We start from the raw sequence: 16661 nt of genomic DNA on the forward strand, positions 1-16661 counted from the left end.
ATTCTCTTATTACTCCTGCCTCCAGAAGGTCTCGCAAATGATTGCGAACAGCCTCAATATCATTTGGATGGATAGGGCGAGCACGATGTTTAAATGGAGTCTCATCATGAAGATGGATGTGATGCTTCACCCGATCGGTACATCCAAAGTCAAGGTCATGATGGGAAAACACTTCTGGGATTTCTCTGAGTTTAGCAATAACTCGTTCTTTCCAATCGGAAGGAATAGGAGAATTTCCAAATTCAAATGTAAGATCAACTTTGTTAGCGTTCTTGAGCTGTACATTACAGCAGGAAACCTCAGACAGAAGCTGTGGTGATACTGTGATTTCTGCAATAGAAGCAGGTGGTGACAACGTTATGCTGTGGTTTGATTCATTTGTGATAACCACTGGAATCTTGGAAGGTGTATGTTTGGGCAATGACACCAGACAACTTTTCACACACAGTCCCCCTGGTAAGGGGGTAGAAGGCTGCTCAACTAATGCCCAACTGCTAACGGGCAGCAAGCTGGTACAGGCATAGCCTTCTAGAACGATGGTATGGCCTGCTGGAAAAATAACAGGTGACTCACCATCTAGTTCTACATCACACACATCCTGGGTTGGCTGGTGACGCAACTGAAGCAGCTGAAGAACTGCTTTGTAGCCATACTTAGCTGGGCTAAAGCTAACATTTTGATCTTTCAGGTGTTTGTCATATAATGAATCAAGGGTGTTCATGCCAATCAGAACTTGGGACTGAGTTCTACTTTTAACATCTGGAACCACGAGCGCCAAAGTACAAACATCCAAATCTGTGCCAACAAACTGTTTAGGAAAAACGACTGACATTTCTATATAGCCTAAGTATGGGACAGCTTGGCCTGCGGCTCCTTCTACTTGTAACAACTCATTTAATGGTTTCACCGGTTGATGAGAAAAATACTGATTGTAGAATGAAACTGGTATTGTGGTCACTTGTGATCCAGTATCTAACAGGCATTGAACTCGTTGACCAGCTATTGTTACTTCACCAGTACATTTTGAGCCAATCAACCCTCGTGGCAATTCTGTAGCCTCAGAAGTTATATGAGACAGATTTGTGCATCTTATAGACTGCTTGGTGGAACTTTTCTGGTCCTCTGCAGTTCCTGTTTGTCCCTCAACAAGAACCGGTTTTAGTTTAACGACTGAGCACTATGAAAGTTCATTTTCTGCCATTTTTTCTGTTTTTCCACGAACTGCTTCTTTTTAGCAGCAACAAGTGAAGGATTAGGTGGATTATCACATTTTGGTCTTACATGTCCATCTTCCCCACAATTATAGCAGTAACCTGGCTTGAGTGGTAAAGCTGCGTTTTTATGAGAAGATTGAGATGAACTTTTACTAATCTGTGGAGGCTGCTTGAACTTGGCAACATGCATAGATTTTGGCAAATCAAACTGTTTCTGACCAGACTGAGCTGTTGTAAGAGCAACCAACTGTTTCTGTACATCAGCTAACTGCTTAGCAAGTTGCTGGGTGATGCTAGTCAAGTTATCATAAGCGCTCTTTTCTTCAACTGATGCATAAGCATGATGCGAATGCACACTAGCTCTGGATTTACTAGAGCCAAGGTGCTGTTTCATGCGCTGAGCTTTAGCAGCTTCCCTGTCTTCTTCTGTTCTCAACAATAATAACAGTTCTGCAAAAGATGGTGGTTTTGATTTACGCTGCTTAAGTTGGAGCTCAGAAATTAAAGTGTCATCCCAACAACCCCGGCAGAATTGATTCAGCAGATGTTTTTCAAAATCAGCAGCCAATACACCACCCCTCCTCACAGCATGGTTCAAAGTCACTTGCAGGCGTTGTAAATAAACTGATGGTTTTTCACCTGCATCTTGGAACTGCTCTATGAATTTGGCATACAATTCATCACCATCTTGGACTGTTCCATAGGCAGAATCAAGGATTTTAAGATAACTCAAAGGAGGTGCATCTGGTTGAAGATGTTTAACCATATCTGCAGCTGGTGGTAATAAACTGTCAAATATCTTTCTAGAGCGCTGTAGGTCTGACACAGCAGGATCCTTTAACAGAAGGTCAACACCAGATCGCCAAGTTTCATAATCTATTTCATGTTGTGGTCTTGGGGTTCGACCAGAAAATGATCTAAGTTTTAAAGAGGACATGTGCATTGCATTATCGTCGCTTTTCATGATGTGCTCAACCACATACCTCTGCACTCCAGGTGGGTTAATATCTGGGAAGGACATAGCTGGCAAAGGTCCTGAAGGTCGTGATGCGTAGTGTGCTGTAGGATCAGATTGGACATGTGGCAACTCCCCATCATCTGCAATGGCATCTTCTGGCTTGAGATGAACACTCTGTGCTGTTTTACTGGGGGCAACCATGGTTGAATCCTCTTCATCTGAAGAAATCTTCAAGGAAGATGGGACTGGACAGAATTCAGTGATGGACTGGCCCAGTAGAGACATTACACTCTTAAGGACATCGGTGTAATTTTGACCTGTAAGCTTAGCCACATTTTTCATTTCACTCAGATAAGTTTGAGTTTTTATTTTAGTTTCTAACTCAGAGCAAACCACTGAAAGTTCTTCAATTTCATAAGTAATCTTTACAGTTTGGCAAGTATACGAGTACGGCAAAATTTTACGCAACCTCTCCAACGCACTCCCTGACGCAAACTCAAAAATTATACAGTTATGAAAATCTGAGTCAGAATCAGTTATTGATTCAAACTTTTCCATTGACCCATAACCAGTCAAAAAGTCAGCTACTTCATTATCAGCTTCTGTGTTTGTTGCATATCTAACCAACACTGCATTAGGTATTTTAACCCCATATTTCATCAAAACATCCATATTAGCAATGAAAAGAACAACTGCAATACTTCAGGTCTGTTCAAACTCTCTCCTGGCTAGCTCGCCAAGATTAATGTAGCATATTTGTGTAACCAGTATACTATATTTCTAGATAATTAAAAATAGATCATGACCAACAAAGTCAATGGGCTAGTTCTCAGAAGTCTAGGTACGGCTCAGGAAAGAGTAGACAGACTAGAAGTTGCAGATATGAGTGCCTTGTATTCACAGTGATTAATTATTTACATTACAATAAGAAAGGAAAAAAAAACATTTAAATGGCCATATTAAAATAAAAGGAAATAATACACAAAGAAAACAAATTAAATTAACAAATAAAAAAAAACAAATCAGTTCCACAGTTCCAGTAACAAGCCACACCATTCAGTTCATAAAACTCCTGAAAACTGAACTGAGGCGGTTCAACAGGGTCAGGTGAGTTTAGAGCGCCTGTTACAGTTCATATGCTGACAAAAGTCAGAGTGGAAACAATTTTGTTCATGGGCTGCAGGAAGCCTCCCACCAGCCTGGTGGGGAAACCAAATCTTAATACCACAGGTGAAATCCTTTAGGCTCTTGGACCTGATTCTTCAGCTCGCCATCGAACCTGGCCTGTACAATAAAGCAGGACCAGTCTCAAATATATATATATATATATAATCAAACATTTCAGTGTGCACACAAAAAAAATATGATCGGCACTCATTGCACTATGAATAATCCTAATCAATGCATTTCCAAATACAAATTTTCTAGATAAATCTTATTCATAAAAAGTCAATAAATATGCTCCATACAAACAACAAACAATGCAAAAATCATCTAGATAAGCAAATACTTTTAATATTTAAGGCATCTCATTGTTCTCCAATTTGTTTGTTCAGAGTCGCAATAGAGCATCCAAATTGATATCAATTAACGCCAAGTCTTCATAAAATGACTCACCAATTCCGCAGTTCATAAGGCATACAAGCGGTTTTGTGTTTCTCTGATCCCTCAGCTTACGACCGGAGACTCCTAAAGTTAGTACAATTTTATCAGCATCATACAAGATTAAAGAAAAACAGAATGTTGCGCTTAACCGACCTGCAGCTCTGCTCTCCCAAACTTGTTCTAATCCTCCATGCTTTTTGCTCCAGCTAATATACCCAACAAATGAGCTGACGGTGGTACATGTGACTCAGACGCTCAACAATGATTGGCTGTTTAGTAAATCTCGAGAATTGCAACTACCGCGAGATTTTGGAGGGCAATAGTAGCGAACCAAAAAATGGAACTCAACATTTCACTTGGGTTACAGGTGGTTCTAATGGTTCTGATGGTTCCGGTGGTTCTGATTCTGGTGGTTCTGATGGTTCTAATGGTTCCGGTGGTTCTAACAGCAGGTCCAAACCCTGAAGGATTTTCTCTTCCTCCATCTCTGTGGTCCACCTGAACATCCAGGTTTTTATCTTCCTCCACTTCTTCTCCCATGATGGAAACAGGGTTTGACCTTTGACCCCATTCCTCCTGAAACCAACAATCACCTCCTTTGTTTTGTTCACATTTCAGATGATTTGACTGTTCCCTCCGTGACCTGAAGCGGTCCACCAGCTCTCTGTACTCGGCCTCTTGTCCGTCTCTGATAAACCATCAACTGCAAAGTAATCTGAGTATTTCTGTAATCTGAGTATTTCTGTAGATGGCAGAAGTCAGTCTTGTGCTGAACGTCTGAAGTGTAGAGAGAGAAAAGGAGCGGAGCCCTGTGGTGCTCCTGTGTTACTGACCACCTGGTTGGACGATCAGTCCTCCGGTCTCTACCTGTGGTCAGGTCATTAGGTCGTCAAGTCGTCAGGTCATCAGGTCGTCAGGTGGTCAGGTGGTCAGGTCATCAGGTGGTCAGGTCGTCAGGTGGTCAGGTCATCAGGTGGTCAGGTCATCAGGTGGTCAGGAGGTCGTCAGTTGTCAGGTCCGCAGGTCGTCAGTCATCAGTCGTCTGTGGTCAGTCATCAGGTGGTCAGGTCGTCAGGTTTCGTATCAGTTGGTCAGGTCATCAGGTGGTCAGGTGGTCAGGTCATCGTGGTCATGTGGTCATCGTCAGGTGGTCAGTGGTCAGGTCAATCAGGTGTCAGGTCATCAGGTGGTCAAGGTGTGTCAGGTCATCAGTGGTCATGTCGTCAGGTTTTCTGCTCCACCTGAAGTCTCATGAAGTTCCTCACAGAGCATGATCAGGCTGAATCCTGTTAAATGGGTTCATGAAGCAGGTTAAGATGGCGTCTCCGTCTCCATGGCGATAAGCAAACTGCAGGGGGTCCTGATATGAGCTTGTTCAGGTGGGCCAACAGGAGTCTCTCCAGGACCTCCATGATGTGGGTTGTCATGGCAACAGGTTTACAGTCGTTGATGAGTTTTCTCTGGTACCAGAACCAGGCAGGATGTCGTCCACAGCAACGGAACCTTCTGTTGTGTCGGGCTGAGGTTGAAGAGATGCTGCAGAATCCCACAGAACCTCTCTGCAGCCTCAGGTCTTCAGGACCAACACCATCTGGACCTGGTTCTGGTTCCGTCTCTCCAGCTGCCTCTTCAGGTCCAGAACCAGAAGAGTTCTGGAGGCAAACGGAGCAGCAGCTCCTGATCTGGTCGGAGTCAAACTAGTGGAAGCAGAAGATCCACGACTGAGGAGGAAGTTAGGAGATCAAAGGTTTGACAGGAAGCTGAGGGTCAGAGGAAGGTGGGATGATGATGATCCTGAACCTGTCCGAATGTCTTCGGCTCTTTTGCTCCTTCCATTCTCCATTCCCTAACCCTCCATCTGATCCTCTTTTTGCTCGCAGCCTGAGATCTTCCTCCTTCCTGATTCTCTGATTTGGTTCCTCTGCAGTTTATCCTCCAGGTTCTTCCTGTTCTTCTGTCTCTAATCTGGACTGGAGCTGCTTCTGTTCCCCATCCCGTTCCCTAAAGGCTCTTTGGTTCCTTCAGGTCCCTGCTGATCCAGGGTTTGTCATTCAGGAAGCTTCTCTCTGCTGCCGTCCACACAGAGCTTCATGTCCATCATGGCCTCATCTCCGTAAGGCTGGCAGAGAGTGATCCAATCAGTTGCTTCAAAACAAGCCTGGAGGGCCTCTTCTGCTTCCTGTCACCGTTTCCTAACAGCCATCTTGTTACCAGGCAGCCTCTTCACAAATTAGTCAAAAATTATAACCCCTCCTCCCCCCAAAAAAACATGGAGGTAAATTTTTCAGTAATTAAATTAAATAAATAGCTAATATGCAAATTCACTTCCTGATAAGTGGAAGTAGATTTTCAAAATCAAAGCTGGGTTTTAGGCTGAATCTTTCCATGCTGGTGCATCATTGTTGCTGTAGGTCAGAGCTGCTCCAGTCCAGTCCTCCAACAGATGGGGATCAGCTCTGATTCAGGTGTGCTGACTGTGGACTGACTGGAGCGCGCCTGCTATTGATCGATTAGTAAACTTCTGTACTACCTTTAAATGTCTCAGCTGAAATATTGGACAAGAAAAGAGAAAAATAAACAATGATAAAGAAGTAACAAGAAACAACTCAAAAGCAGTTTATATAGAGTTTCGGAAGACCCAGCTTTTATTTTGGTAGTTCACTTCCTGTTATCAGCCAGGCTTAGCTGAATATTTAGCTAATATTAGCCATATCAGCTAAGCTAAATATTAGCAAACAAACAACAATTTCTTATTAAATTGTGACAATTATGAATTAAAAGTGGAAATACAACTGAAAAAAATTTTTTTCTGACAGGTTCAATAATTTTTATCAGGTGCAGAAAGTGGGTCTGAACCTGGTTCTGACTCCCAGTTTGGATTCCGATCAGCAGGAAGCACCGGGTCCAGCAGTCAGTACCAGAATGTTCTGGGAGTACCTGGACCTCCCAGTGACTGAAATATGATCCTGCTGATTGCTGCACCTGTTCAACACAGGCCACGCCCATCTACAGGTGCGAGCAGAAATCTGACTCCACACAGCCAATAAAAATGCTCTAAAAATCTTTATTGTTCCAGAGAATATTAAACATCAGCACAAGCGGACCAATCAGAGCCCTCTGTCAACAGAAAGAAAACCAAAAACTTGTTTTATTAAAGCTTAAGAAAAAATCTAATTTACAGCAGAGCCCCGCCCACATTCGAGACCCCGCCCACTTTAGGGCATCTCAATCATCTCAGGCTCCGCCCACTAAACACCAGAACTCAAAGAAAAGGCAAAGTTCTGACCCAGGGGACGTCACCTGAACACACCTGTTGTCTTTAAGCTCCACCCACATCGGGCCAGGAGTTTGACAGTTCTGATCTGAACGGATCCGGATGAACTAACAGTCCAACATTCAAGAAAATTCTGGTTCTGGTGTTTTCATGGTTTAAAATCAGGAACAGAAACGGACCGGGAGGGAGCCGGTTCTGGCTCTTCACATTGTGTTGGGTTGGTTCTGAAGGAGAACAGAGTTTGGACCAGAACCTCACAGTATGATGGAGGTGCTCCAAAACCTTCAGAACCATCAGCCCGTCTGATTGGACGCTGATGTACCTGGACCCAAGTAGAAATGAGTCGGAGGAGTTTCAGAACCTCCGGAGCAGCTGCCGGTCGGGTTTGGACCTTCGACACCATCCGCCGTTGGTCTCAGCTGATTGATGAAACCAGAACCAAGGTCCGGTATCTGTGAGCTCAGGTTCTGGTGGAGCAGGTTGAGTTGTTGGCAACCATCTTTGTGTCAGGTGGGATTCTGGGATACGGCGCCGGTTCTTACATTCCCTGAGAAGCTCCACTTCTCTTCGGCGCCGGCTTGGAGTCTTTACTGGTTTCTATGGAAACAGAAAACAGACACTACCAGCAATGTCACAATGGGGCAGAACTCCTCTGGTCTGGTTCTGGTTCTGACCTTGCAGCCATCGGACCTGCGTGGCCGGCCCGTAGCCCTTCTGGTTGCGGGCGGCGATGCGGAAGATGACGGCCGGCTTGGTGGTGTAGTCGATGTGCGCGTTGGCCAGGGTGGAGGCCTGAACCAGGCAGCACGGGTCGGAACCACAGTACACCCTCATGAAGGCCAGCTGGGCTGGGCCAGAACCGGGCGGCTTGGCCTGGCTGGACTGGATGGCCAGGTACACCGAGTACTCTGTGATGCTCCCCGCGGTGACGGCGGGCGGCTCCCAGGTGAGCTGGGCCCCGCCCAGGTTCTGGAGGGACAGAAATCGTCAGGACGGGACGCCGTATGTTGACGGGACCGCACGTTTCCATGGTAACGGCAGGAACTCACCTTGCTTATCTTGATGGCGCACGGCGCTCCAGGGAACCCGGGGAGGCACGTCTTGAACGCCGCCACCTCGGAGAAGGCGCCGTGGCCGCAGATGTTGATCCCTGCCACCCGGAACTTGTAGGCGGTTCCCGGCTGAAGCTCCACCCTCCTCATCTGGCTGTAGTCCGGCGCCGCCCCGGAGTCATCCTGCAGGTACACAACACCGTCAGCACAACGACGGCGACTCCATCAGCCCCCCCGGCCGGTCCGCACCTCCACCGCGTCGTCATCGTTGTCGTAGGGAACGTAGTAATGAGTCACAACGGCGTTGGTGACCTTCATGATGCCGACGTCAAACCACGGGTTCTCCTTCGGCGCCGACTTCATTCGAGAGGTCGGTTCCTGCAAAACAACAACGCTTCAGTGTTTGTCGCGTGCCGTTAGCATGTTGCTTGGACAAATGAGCGGGACGAAAGGTTGGCGTGTTCCTGGTAGGTCAGCCAGGCTTTGGCGACTGACGGGTCGCTGGCATGTTGCCCGGTTCAGAGCAGGCGGTTAGCGTGTCACTGTGCTGTTAGCATGTTGTATGTACAGTATATTCCTGGCATGTTAGACGCTCACTGTCAGCGTGTTCAGGGTGAGTTGATGGCATCTTGTCTGTATTCTTGGCATGTTGATGGAGTGGATTATGGTTAGTTATAGTTGCTGATTCTGCCATATTAGCGTGGTGTTAGCGTGTTGTTAGCATGATCTTAGCATCTTTTTACTATTGTTTTTATTCTTTTCTCATCTGGATCTTTGGTTCTGCTGTCTACCGGTACGATGAGTTCTTGTTGTCTTACAGGAGGCGGCTCTCTGATGCCGTTGGTGGTTTCCGTCGTCATAGCGACAGCCGTGGTCTTGGTCTCCGTCACCAAAGGGGCGGGGCTGAATGTGCTGGCCAGCCGGGCGACGGCGCTGATGACAGCGGCAGCGGCGGCCGGCTGGGAGGCGTGGCTCTCTGCAGTCGGGTCGTTCAGGCTGTCGGCCGGGGCGAGCCCCTCTGCAACAGAACCAGAACCGGGCTGAGTGAGTCCAGGTTCCCCAGCCGACACAGAGAGAACTGTACCTGACTCTACCTGTGGGCACGCTAGCTGGGTTCTGGTACTGGTTCCTGCTGCTGTTGGACCAGCGCCGCCAGCTCCTGTGGTGTCAGAACGATGCGGATGGCCTGGTCGCCTGATTCACCTGCGGACACACGGACATGTTTAGATGCGGCGGCCGACGCGGAGACGTCTCTGTCTTCTCGCTGTTTTACCGACGGTCCTGGCTGCTCCCTCGGTCGCCAAGGCAACAGCCATCTGGTCTGGGACCTGTCCCGTCGTCAGCGTGAAGGTCATCGTCCTGGAGATCTCCTCACCTCCGTCCCCCTCTGATGACATCAGCTGCTGAGGAAGACCTCCGTCTGAGGATGCCATCTAGGTCGGGGGCGGAGCCAAAGTTAGCGTGTGCACATGCCGTGTTACCTGCTGCTGTAGCAGCATTCACCTCAACCTGCAGCTCCGACACTCCCGATGACATCATGCCCTCTGATTGGCCGTCTGTCATTGCTGGCTCCTCCTCTTCTCCTGTTGCCATGGCGAGGGTTTCAGAGGACTCCGCCCTCTCAGCACCAACCAATGAAGAGAGATCCTGCAGAGAGAACCAGACATCAGAACCGGGCCAGAACCTGCCGGGTCGTCCAGTCGGTATCCAGTGAGCTTGCCAGGCTCCGCCCCCTACAGGAACCTGGGCAGGTGTGTCTCCAGGTGATCCTCTGAGTTGGTCCTAACTAAACAAGAACGGGTGACGGACGTACCGGGACAGACGGACCCGGTGTGGGCGTGGCATGCGTTACTGTGGTAACCGCTGCACTCTGACTGACTGCAGCATCAGACGAGGGGGCAGAATCTGTGGCATCTCCATGGAGACCGTCTCCACTCTGCTGAGCTGCACAGCAACAGGACAGGAAGTGATGTCACAACACACCCCAAAAAAAGTCCAAAAGTACCAGAACCAGGTGAGAGCAGCTACCTGTAGCGGTGGTGGCGGTGTTGGTGGTTCCGGTCTCATGAGTCTCACAGGGGGGGTTGGAGCACACCTGTCAACACAAACTTCATTTCTGGGGTTTCCATGGCAATGCATGGAGACACCTCTTGTTCTCTGCATCACAAAACTTTCAGACTTTAACGCGGCCACAGCACTCTCCCAAAACGTAACGCACAATCGGACCCGGTGTGGGCGTGGCATGCGTTGTCGTAGTAACTGCTGCGGTCAGAGGACCCAGGGCAGCTGCGGCTACGGTCCAGTAGCTCACCGCCACCTGGGTGAATGGCTGAATGTAGTGTGAAGCTTCAGAGTCCTCTGGACAGTCCACATTCAAGCTAGCAAATCAACATGCTAACATTAGCATTTTAGCTCATTTTAGATATGATAGCAAAGTTTACATAGTGAATGCAGAAAGCCATTGGTAGTGCTAGCCCACACAATGATGCTTCAATTTAAAGTTTAGTAGTTTATACACTGCCATTAGCATGGAGAACATTACTGCAGATCAACATGCTACTGACTGTATTTTAGCTAACCTTAATCTTTTAGCCAAATTTACCACATAGACTGCTGTTAGTCAACATGATAGTAATAGCATTGTTATCAGCTCATTTTGATTTATAAGCTAGACATAACATACTCATGGAGCAAGTGGATGCTATTGAAAGCCCATTTTAGCTAACCTTAGCATTTTCATGACATGCTAAGCTGCTGAGTTTTCACACTCAACCTTGAGGCCTGCAGAACTTAAATCAGCATCAGATTCAGATCCGACCGACAATCACACTCTGACAGGCCTTACTTAAATTTCTTCAGATATTATCTAGTTATTGTTCAACTTCATCTATTGGTTTTGTGGCACCTCTGGCTTTCCATACCTCCATGCTGGAAGGTTCAGTCAGGAAGGAAACATGGACGCCCGGGACGACCGACCGGCTTCTACAGATCATGTCACCTGCAGCTGCTGGGTCGTACTAAATGGGTCATTATCACACCTGGACCAATCACAGATCGATCACCTGCAGTGACAGGTGCTGCCTCACCTGTTGGACTCCGCCGGCCCCAGCGGTGGTGAAGGTGTTGGTGGTTCCGGTCTCATGGGTCTCACAGGGGGGGTTGGAGCAGACCAGAGTCACCGCTGCAGGTTAGAGACCAGAAGCAGCTGATCAGCGCTGTTACACAGCTACCTGAGCTCTACAGGTGTTCAGGTTGATGCGTGTGGTGCTGCAGCTACCTGTGGCTGCGTCTCCCTCGGCGTTAGTGGTGGTAGTGGTACCTGTGGTGCTGCCAGGTTCCTCTGAGGTCGGGGAGGCCATGAAGGAGACCGGCAGGTCCTGGACCAGCGGCTGCGGCTCGGCGCCGCTGGGTGTCGTGATCAGAGTCACCTGCAGACAGGAAGCAGGAGGATCGTCGGAGCGGGGCGGGGCTAAACGAGCCCGAACCTGCAGCAGGTACCTGTCTAGGTCCGGAGGCGGTTGCTGTGGCAACCTGGCTGGCCAATGAGGCGGTGGGTGTGGTCAGCGAGGCTCCTCCCAACAAGGCGGCAGAGACTTTTCCTGTTCCCGTCCCCAGGCTGGAGACGCCTGCAGACAGGAAACAGTCACATGACCCGCGCTGGCGCCTCGTTAGCAACGCCTCACCTGCACCCCTTACCTGTGGTTCCCTTGACAACCAGCTTGGTGCCAGCGGCGGCCGGAGACACCAGCCTGATTCCGCTCATTGGTACGGTTCTGAGGATGGTACCGGCCACCCCGGGGGCTCCTTTCAGCACCACCTGAGCACAGAGAGGGGTGAACACCTGGCAGCACCTCACCTGTACGCCGCCGTGACCTCAGAGTGCCGTCTCACCTGTGTGACCTGCTGGCCTGCGGACATCCTGGGGACGGCGTTGATCAACTTCTCCGTTCCTGGAGTTCCCACCTTGGAGCTCAGGATGGTGATTGGACTGTTTCCACCTGCAGGGGGTGGAGCCTGCGTTAGTGGGCGGTACCGTTCAGCGCGGCGGTTCAGGTAAGTGCAGCGTACCTGCTGCTCCCTGCAGAGCCGACAGCGGGATGGTCTTGATGATGGTGGGTTTGTTGGAGCCGGCCTGCGCCGTGCTGATGATGGCGGTCTGCTTCCCGTCCGCGGCGCTCACTAGCTTCAGGATGGTTCCCGCAGGAAGTACGCCCTTCGTCTGACAGGAAGCGGCGGAGTTAAACTCCATCTAATCACTGGACTCGACACTTTAGCGCCCAGAGGTCCAGAACCACAGATCTGGTTGTTACCTGAAGGATCTGAGTGACTGGGCTGCTCCCAGCCTGACCAGTAACCACTGCGCTCTGGACCGGTCGGGTTTGGACCACGGACACCATCTTCCCGAGGTTGCCAAGGTTACCAATCTGAAAGAGAAGCAGATGTTTCCTAGGGAGCCGTGCAGCTGATATTATGTTAAACGGCTTGCCATAGTATGACATCACTCACCAAAGCCCCACCTCCTCCCAGGCTAATGGGGCTGTTGACGATGGTGATGGTCTTCGTGACTCCGCCCACCACAGTGGTGACCACCTGCGGTTGCTGGGAGACCATCAGTGAGCCGGACTTATGCACGGTGATGATTGGCCGGCTCTGCGCCGTGGGGGCGGGGACTACCGAAGCCCCGCCCACCTGAGCGGCGGCCGTCTTCAACAGACGCGTGGCCGGGTTGTTGACCTGGAACAGGAATGATGATGTCATCACCCAGCGCCTCCAGCAGCATCTTTAACTTCCTCCAATCGTGACGTCACCACGGCAACTCACAGTCTTCACGGCGCCGAGGACGGCCGCCGAGGACGGAGGGATCTTCTGCGTCACCGCCGCCGCCGCCGCCAGGGCCGCCATGCCGCTCATCTGGGGGCTGCTGCTGATTGGCTGAGGGCAGACAGGAGGGTTACCGTGGAAACGGCTCCGTTTCCGACGGCCAATGAGACGCGGACCGTCCTTACCGTCTGACCGGGCTGGGCAGGCGGCGACAGGCGAACACCTGCACAAAGCGTCGCCATGGCTGCACCGGGCGCCGTCGCCATCTTCAGGACCGCTGCAGAAACACAACAGGTGAGGAAGAGTCACACCCACACGCCCACCTGTCCAGGTAAACCTACCTGCAGCTGACGGGCTTCCGGGCGGTGGGACAGCATGGCTGGCGGGTGCTGCGGCAGCGGGTGTGGCGGGGATGTCGTACCTCTGCAGCTGCAGCAGGTAGGTGTCGGCGGTTTTGGACGGACCCCAGCTCACCTCCAGGGACGAGGTGTTGGCCCGGACCAGCTGGACCCGGGACGGCGCCACGGGACACTCTGAGGGACACGGACAGGTGAGACAGACAGGTGAATTCAGGTGGTTCCTTTGAGTTTATGTCTGAAAATGCAGCAGATGGTCTACTGGCTAGAATGACGTTACATGATGACATCATCATTCTCTATCCAATGGAAACCGCTCCCTCTGCACAGCGGGGGACGCTACCTGCAGGACGGCGTCCTCACCTGTCTCCAGGTACCACAGGTCCTTGCAGCACACCTGGTTGTTCCAGGCCTTGCGGTATCCGTCGCGGCCGCTCCAGATGTAGAGGCGGGAGTTGATGGCGACGCTGCAGTGGCCGGCCCGCGCTCTGGGAAGGTTCTCCTCATCACCGTCCATCAGAACCGTCTCCCAGCACATCGTCTCTACACCCCCACACACACACACACACCCCCACACACACAGGTGAGTGGTGGATGGGGCTTGAGGAGAGTGGGGCTTGGGTGTGTGTGTTTACCCAGGTTGAGGCAGGCCAGGTTGTTGGTGCACTTCCACTCCTTCTCATGGGTCCCCATCTTGACGTCGTCCTCGATGAGAGGGACCCATCCTCCGAACACGTACATCCTGACACACACACACACACACACAAGTTCGTCATGCTATCTTTGTGGGGACTTTTCATTGACTTAAACTCATTTCTGCAGCTGAACCAAAACTCAGTTCAACCCGTCCTGGACCCAACAGCAGCGATTCCCCTTATGGGTCTTGGGGTCCCACAAGGAGCAGATACATGGAACACACACACACACACGCACACACCCAGAGGAGCACAGGCCCTGTTCTGACCCGGATCAGGTGCAGTGTGTGTGCAGTGGTTCATGCCCCAGTGTGTGGTTCAGGCCCGGTTCTGACCCGGTCCTGACCCAGTGTGTGTGCAGTACTTGTGGTTGATGACGGTGGCAGAGTGCAGGCTGCGGGGGAGGGGCGGCGTCCCGCTGAGAGCTGGTTGGCTCCACACCAGAGAGTCTGTGACATTATCAGGACAAGAACCAATCAGGACATGAGCTTACAGACAAACAGGAAGCTGCACACATCCGGAACATCTGCACCCAGGTCCGAGTTTTGGACCAACCTGGACCCGGTCTCCGTGGCGCCTCACCTACGTCCAGGATCCACAGGTCGCCCAGCCGGCAGCCGTTCATCCCGCCGTAGATGATGAGTCGGCTGACTCCGCCCCTGCTCGCCATCACTGCCGTGTGACTCTCCCTGGGCGGCGGTGCCGGGCCCGAAGTGGGCGGGATCTCCCAGCTGACCACCGTGGAACCGGGTCGCAGCTCCAGGCAGTACAGGTCGTTCAGGTACCTGAGGGGCGGGGCCACAGTCAGGAACAGAGGGCAGAAGGCCAGGTTAGGGGCGGGGCGGTTCCTACCTGGGAATGTTGTTCTTAGGATCCTCGCTGTCATTGGCCAGGCCGCCGAACAGGAAGCAGCGGGAGCCAATCAGAGAGAAGCTGTGTCCGAGTCGCGGGCAGGGGGGCGGCCCTTTCTTCGGGGGTTTGGCCTTCAGACGTTTCCACTCCCAGCGGCTGGCCTGCAGGAGCCACAGTCGGGTCAACCCCGCCTCCGGCAGGCGGCGCCGTTAGCCCCGCCTCCGGTGACATCACTCACCTGCAGCTCATACAGCTCGTTGCTGTACTTGCCATACTCCACCATCCCTCCGAACACCAGCAGCCGCGTCCCGTCGCACACGAAGCCGTAGGCGGCGCAGCCAGGAGGGATGTCGCCGCGCACCGCCGGGATGAACCACTGGTTGGTGGCTGGGGGGCGGGGCTTCTGGTTAGTCACAGGATCTACATCACACAGTAATATGCTGCCAAGTGACCTGGCAACACCACACCAGGTGTGGGGCTGCCTGGGGCTGACCCGGTTCTGGTTCACAAGCTGTATTGGTTCTGTGCGCTAGTTCTGTATTTGTTCTATACTGTGGTTCTACTGAGTGAGAACTCATTGCATTTATATTTCCTTTGTTGTTCATTCATTGATCTCCATCCCCCCTCCTGCTGCTCAGGCCGGGGCGGGGACGGGTCAGCTCGGTCAGCGGGGGGGTTGGAAGGGCGGTTCATTTGTTTCAATCTGTATTTTCTGGACCCGGTTCTGTCCATCTGGTCTGCTGGACCAACCGAAAATAAAAACAGCCATAATAACCGCTGTTTGTTTGGGCTTTTTTGGTTATTTTCACCTCCTCGGTGTGGGCGGGGTGATGTGACGTCACCAGTGTTTTCAGTAAAAAGGCGCCATTTTTCACCGTGTCTCTGAGCGGTTGGCAGGAGCTGCAGGCTAACTGCTACATGCTAACTGCTGAAGCTCCAGGGAGAGCGGAGCCCAGCAGCCGGAGTGACCGGGAACCAGGGAGCTCCGGTTCACAAGCACCGACTGCTTCACACGGCGGAACCGTCGCGGGTTAAACCCCAGGACCCGCCCATTCTCCCCTCTTTAAAACCCGCGGTGCGTTCGTTTCCTCGGCTAAGAGCCCAAACCCGACTTATTACCCAGTCTAGAGCCCAGTACCCGACCCATTCCCCGGTTTAGAGCCCTGAACCCGACCTACTCCACAGTTTACAAACCGAACCCGTTACTAAGCCCGGCTCCCGTTCGGACCCACCTGTGTTATAGACGTGGAGCTCGTCCACGATTCCCTCGTTTCCCCCTCCGAACACAACCATCAGCTCCTTGATGGACACGGCTCGGTGTCCGTGCCGGGGTCGCGGAACCGGGCCGGTCCAGCCTAGGACCCGCTTCCAACGGGGCTGCAACACAGCGGGGGTCTCATTGAGGGTCTCCATGGGCTTACCTTCGGTCTGATACAGATTCAGCCGAACTTTTATGGTTTTACCATTTGCTTCTTTTGGACCGACTGGTTCTGATCTAACCGGCTCCTCAACAAGGTCCTCAGAGCGGTCAGAACCACTCACGGTTCCCCGGTTCTGCAGGCCGCGTTGTCCTGGAGCTCTGCTAACAACAGCTAGCAGCTAACTCCATTCTTCTTCTCCTTTGAGGTTTACAGTTTGTGGCGTCTTAGTGCCACCTGCTGGCCGGGAGGTGCGAAAAAAAATTGCTTCCAATTGTAATTATAAAATGAAGTAAGATAAAAAAATGATGCGAATAGCAGTGTCTCTTGAAACGTGCTGTTCCTCCAACCACTAATGACTAAATTAAGCTTTTTGAAACTTGAACTGAAAAATAAGTTTTCTATTATCCCTTTAG

The 16661-nt window shown here is 51.3% G+C and overlaps 1 protein-coding gene across 1 annotated transcript; it reads right to left on the bottom strand.

Annotated features, from left to right (window-relative positions):
• Positions 1-6821: 6821 nt before the first annotated feature.
• Positions 6822-16589, bottom strand: hcfc1b (host cell factor C1b). The gene is made up of 28 exons (XM_032564119.1): positions 16060-16589; positions 15066-15214; positions 14828-14988; positions 14558-14760; positions 14340-14424; positions 13916-14022; positions 13644-13823; positions 13266-13457; positions 13110-13201; positions 12925-13035; positions 12610-12837; positions 12414-12527; positions 12172-12322; positions 11995-12101; positions 11800-11920; positions 11602-11729; positions 11381-11531; positions 11190-11284; positions 10132-10198; positions 9917-10047; positions 9607-9750; positions 9377-9536; positions 9214-9306; positions 8922-9121; positions 8353-8481; positions 8101-8286; positions 7726-8020; positions 6822-7648 (listed from the first exon to the last, which is right to left on the bottom strand). The coding sequence occupies exons 1-28, from the start codon at positions 16238-16240 to the stop codon at positions 7590-7592; spliced, it is 4020 nt and encodes a 1339-aa protein (XP_032420010.1). The 5' UTR covers positions 16241-16589; the 3' UTR covers positions 6822-7589.
• Positions 16590-16661: the final 72 nt, after the last annotated feature.

The sequence above is a fragment of the Xiphophorus hellerii genome, chromosome 1 (genome assembly GCF_003331165.1).
Source record: "Xiphophorus hellerii strain 12219 chromosome 1, Xiphophorus_hellerii-4.1, whole genome shotgun sequence".
Taxonomy (NCBI): domain Eukaryota; kingdom Metazoa; phylum Chordata; class Actinopteri; order Cyprinodontiformes; family Poeciliidae; genus Xiphophorus; species Xiphophorus hellerii.

Coding starts and splice junctions, on each gene's coding strand:
- hcfc1b (XM_032564119.1), bottom strand. CDS start 16,240: ATGGAGACCCTCAATGAGACCCCCGCTGTGTTGCAGCCCCGTTGGAAG. Junction 11,921..11,994: donor CAGGCCAGCAGGTCACACAG/GTGAGACGGCAC, acceptor CTCTGTGCTCAG/GTGGTGCTGAAAGGAGCCCC. Junction 11,285..11,380: donor CGAGGGAGACGCAGCCACAG/GTAGCTGCAGCA, acceptor TCTAACCTGCAG/CGGTGACTCTGGTCTGCTCC.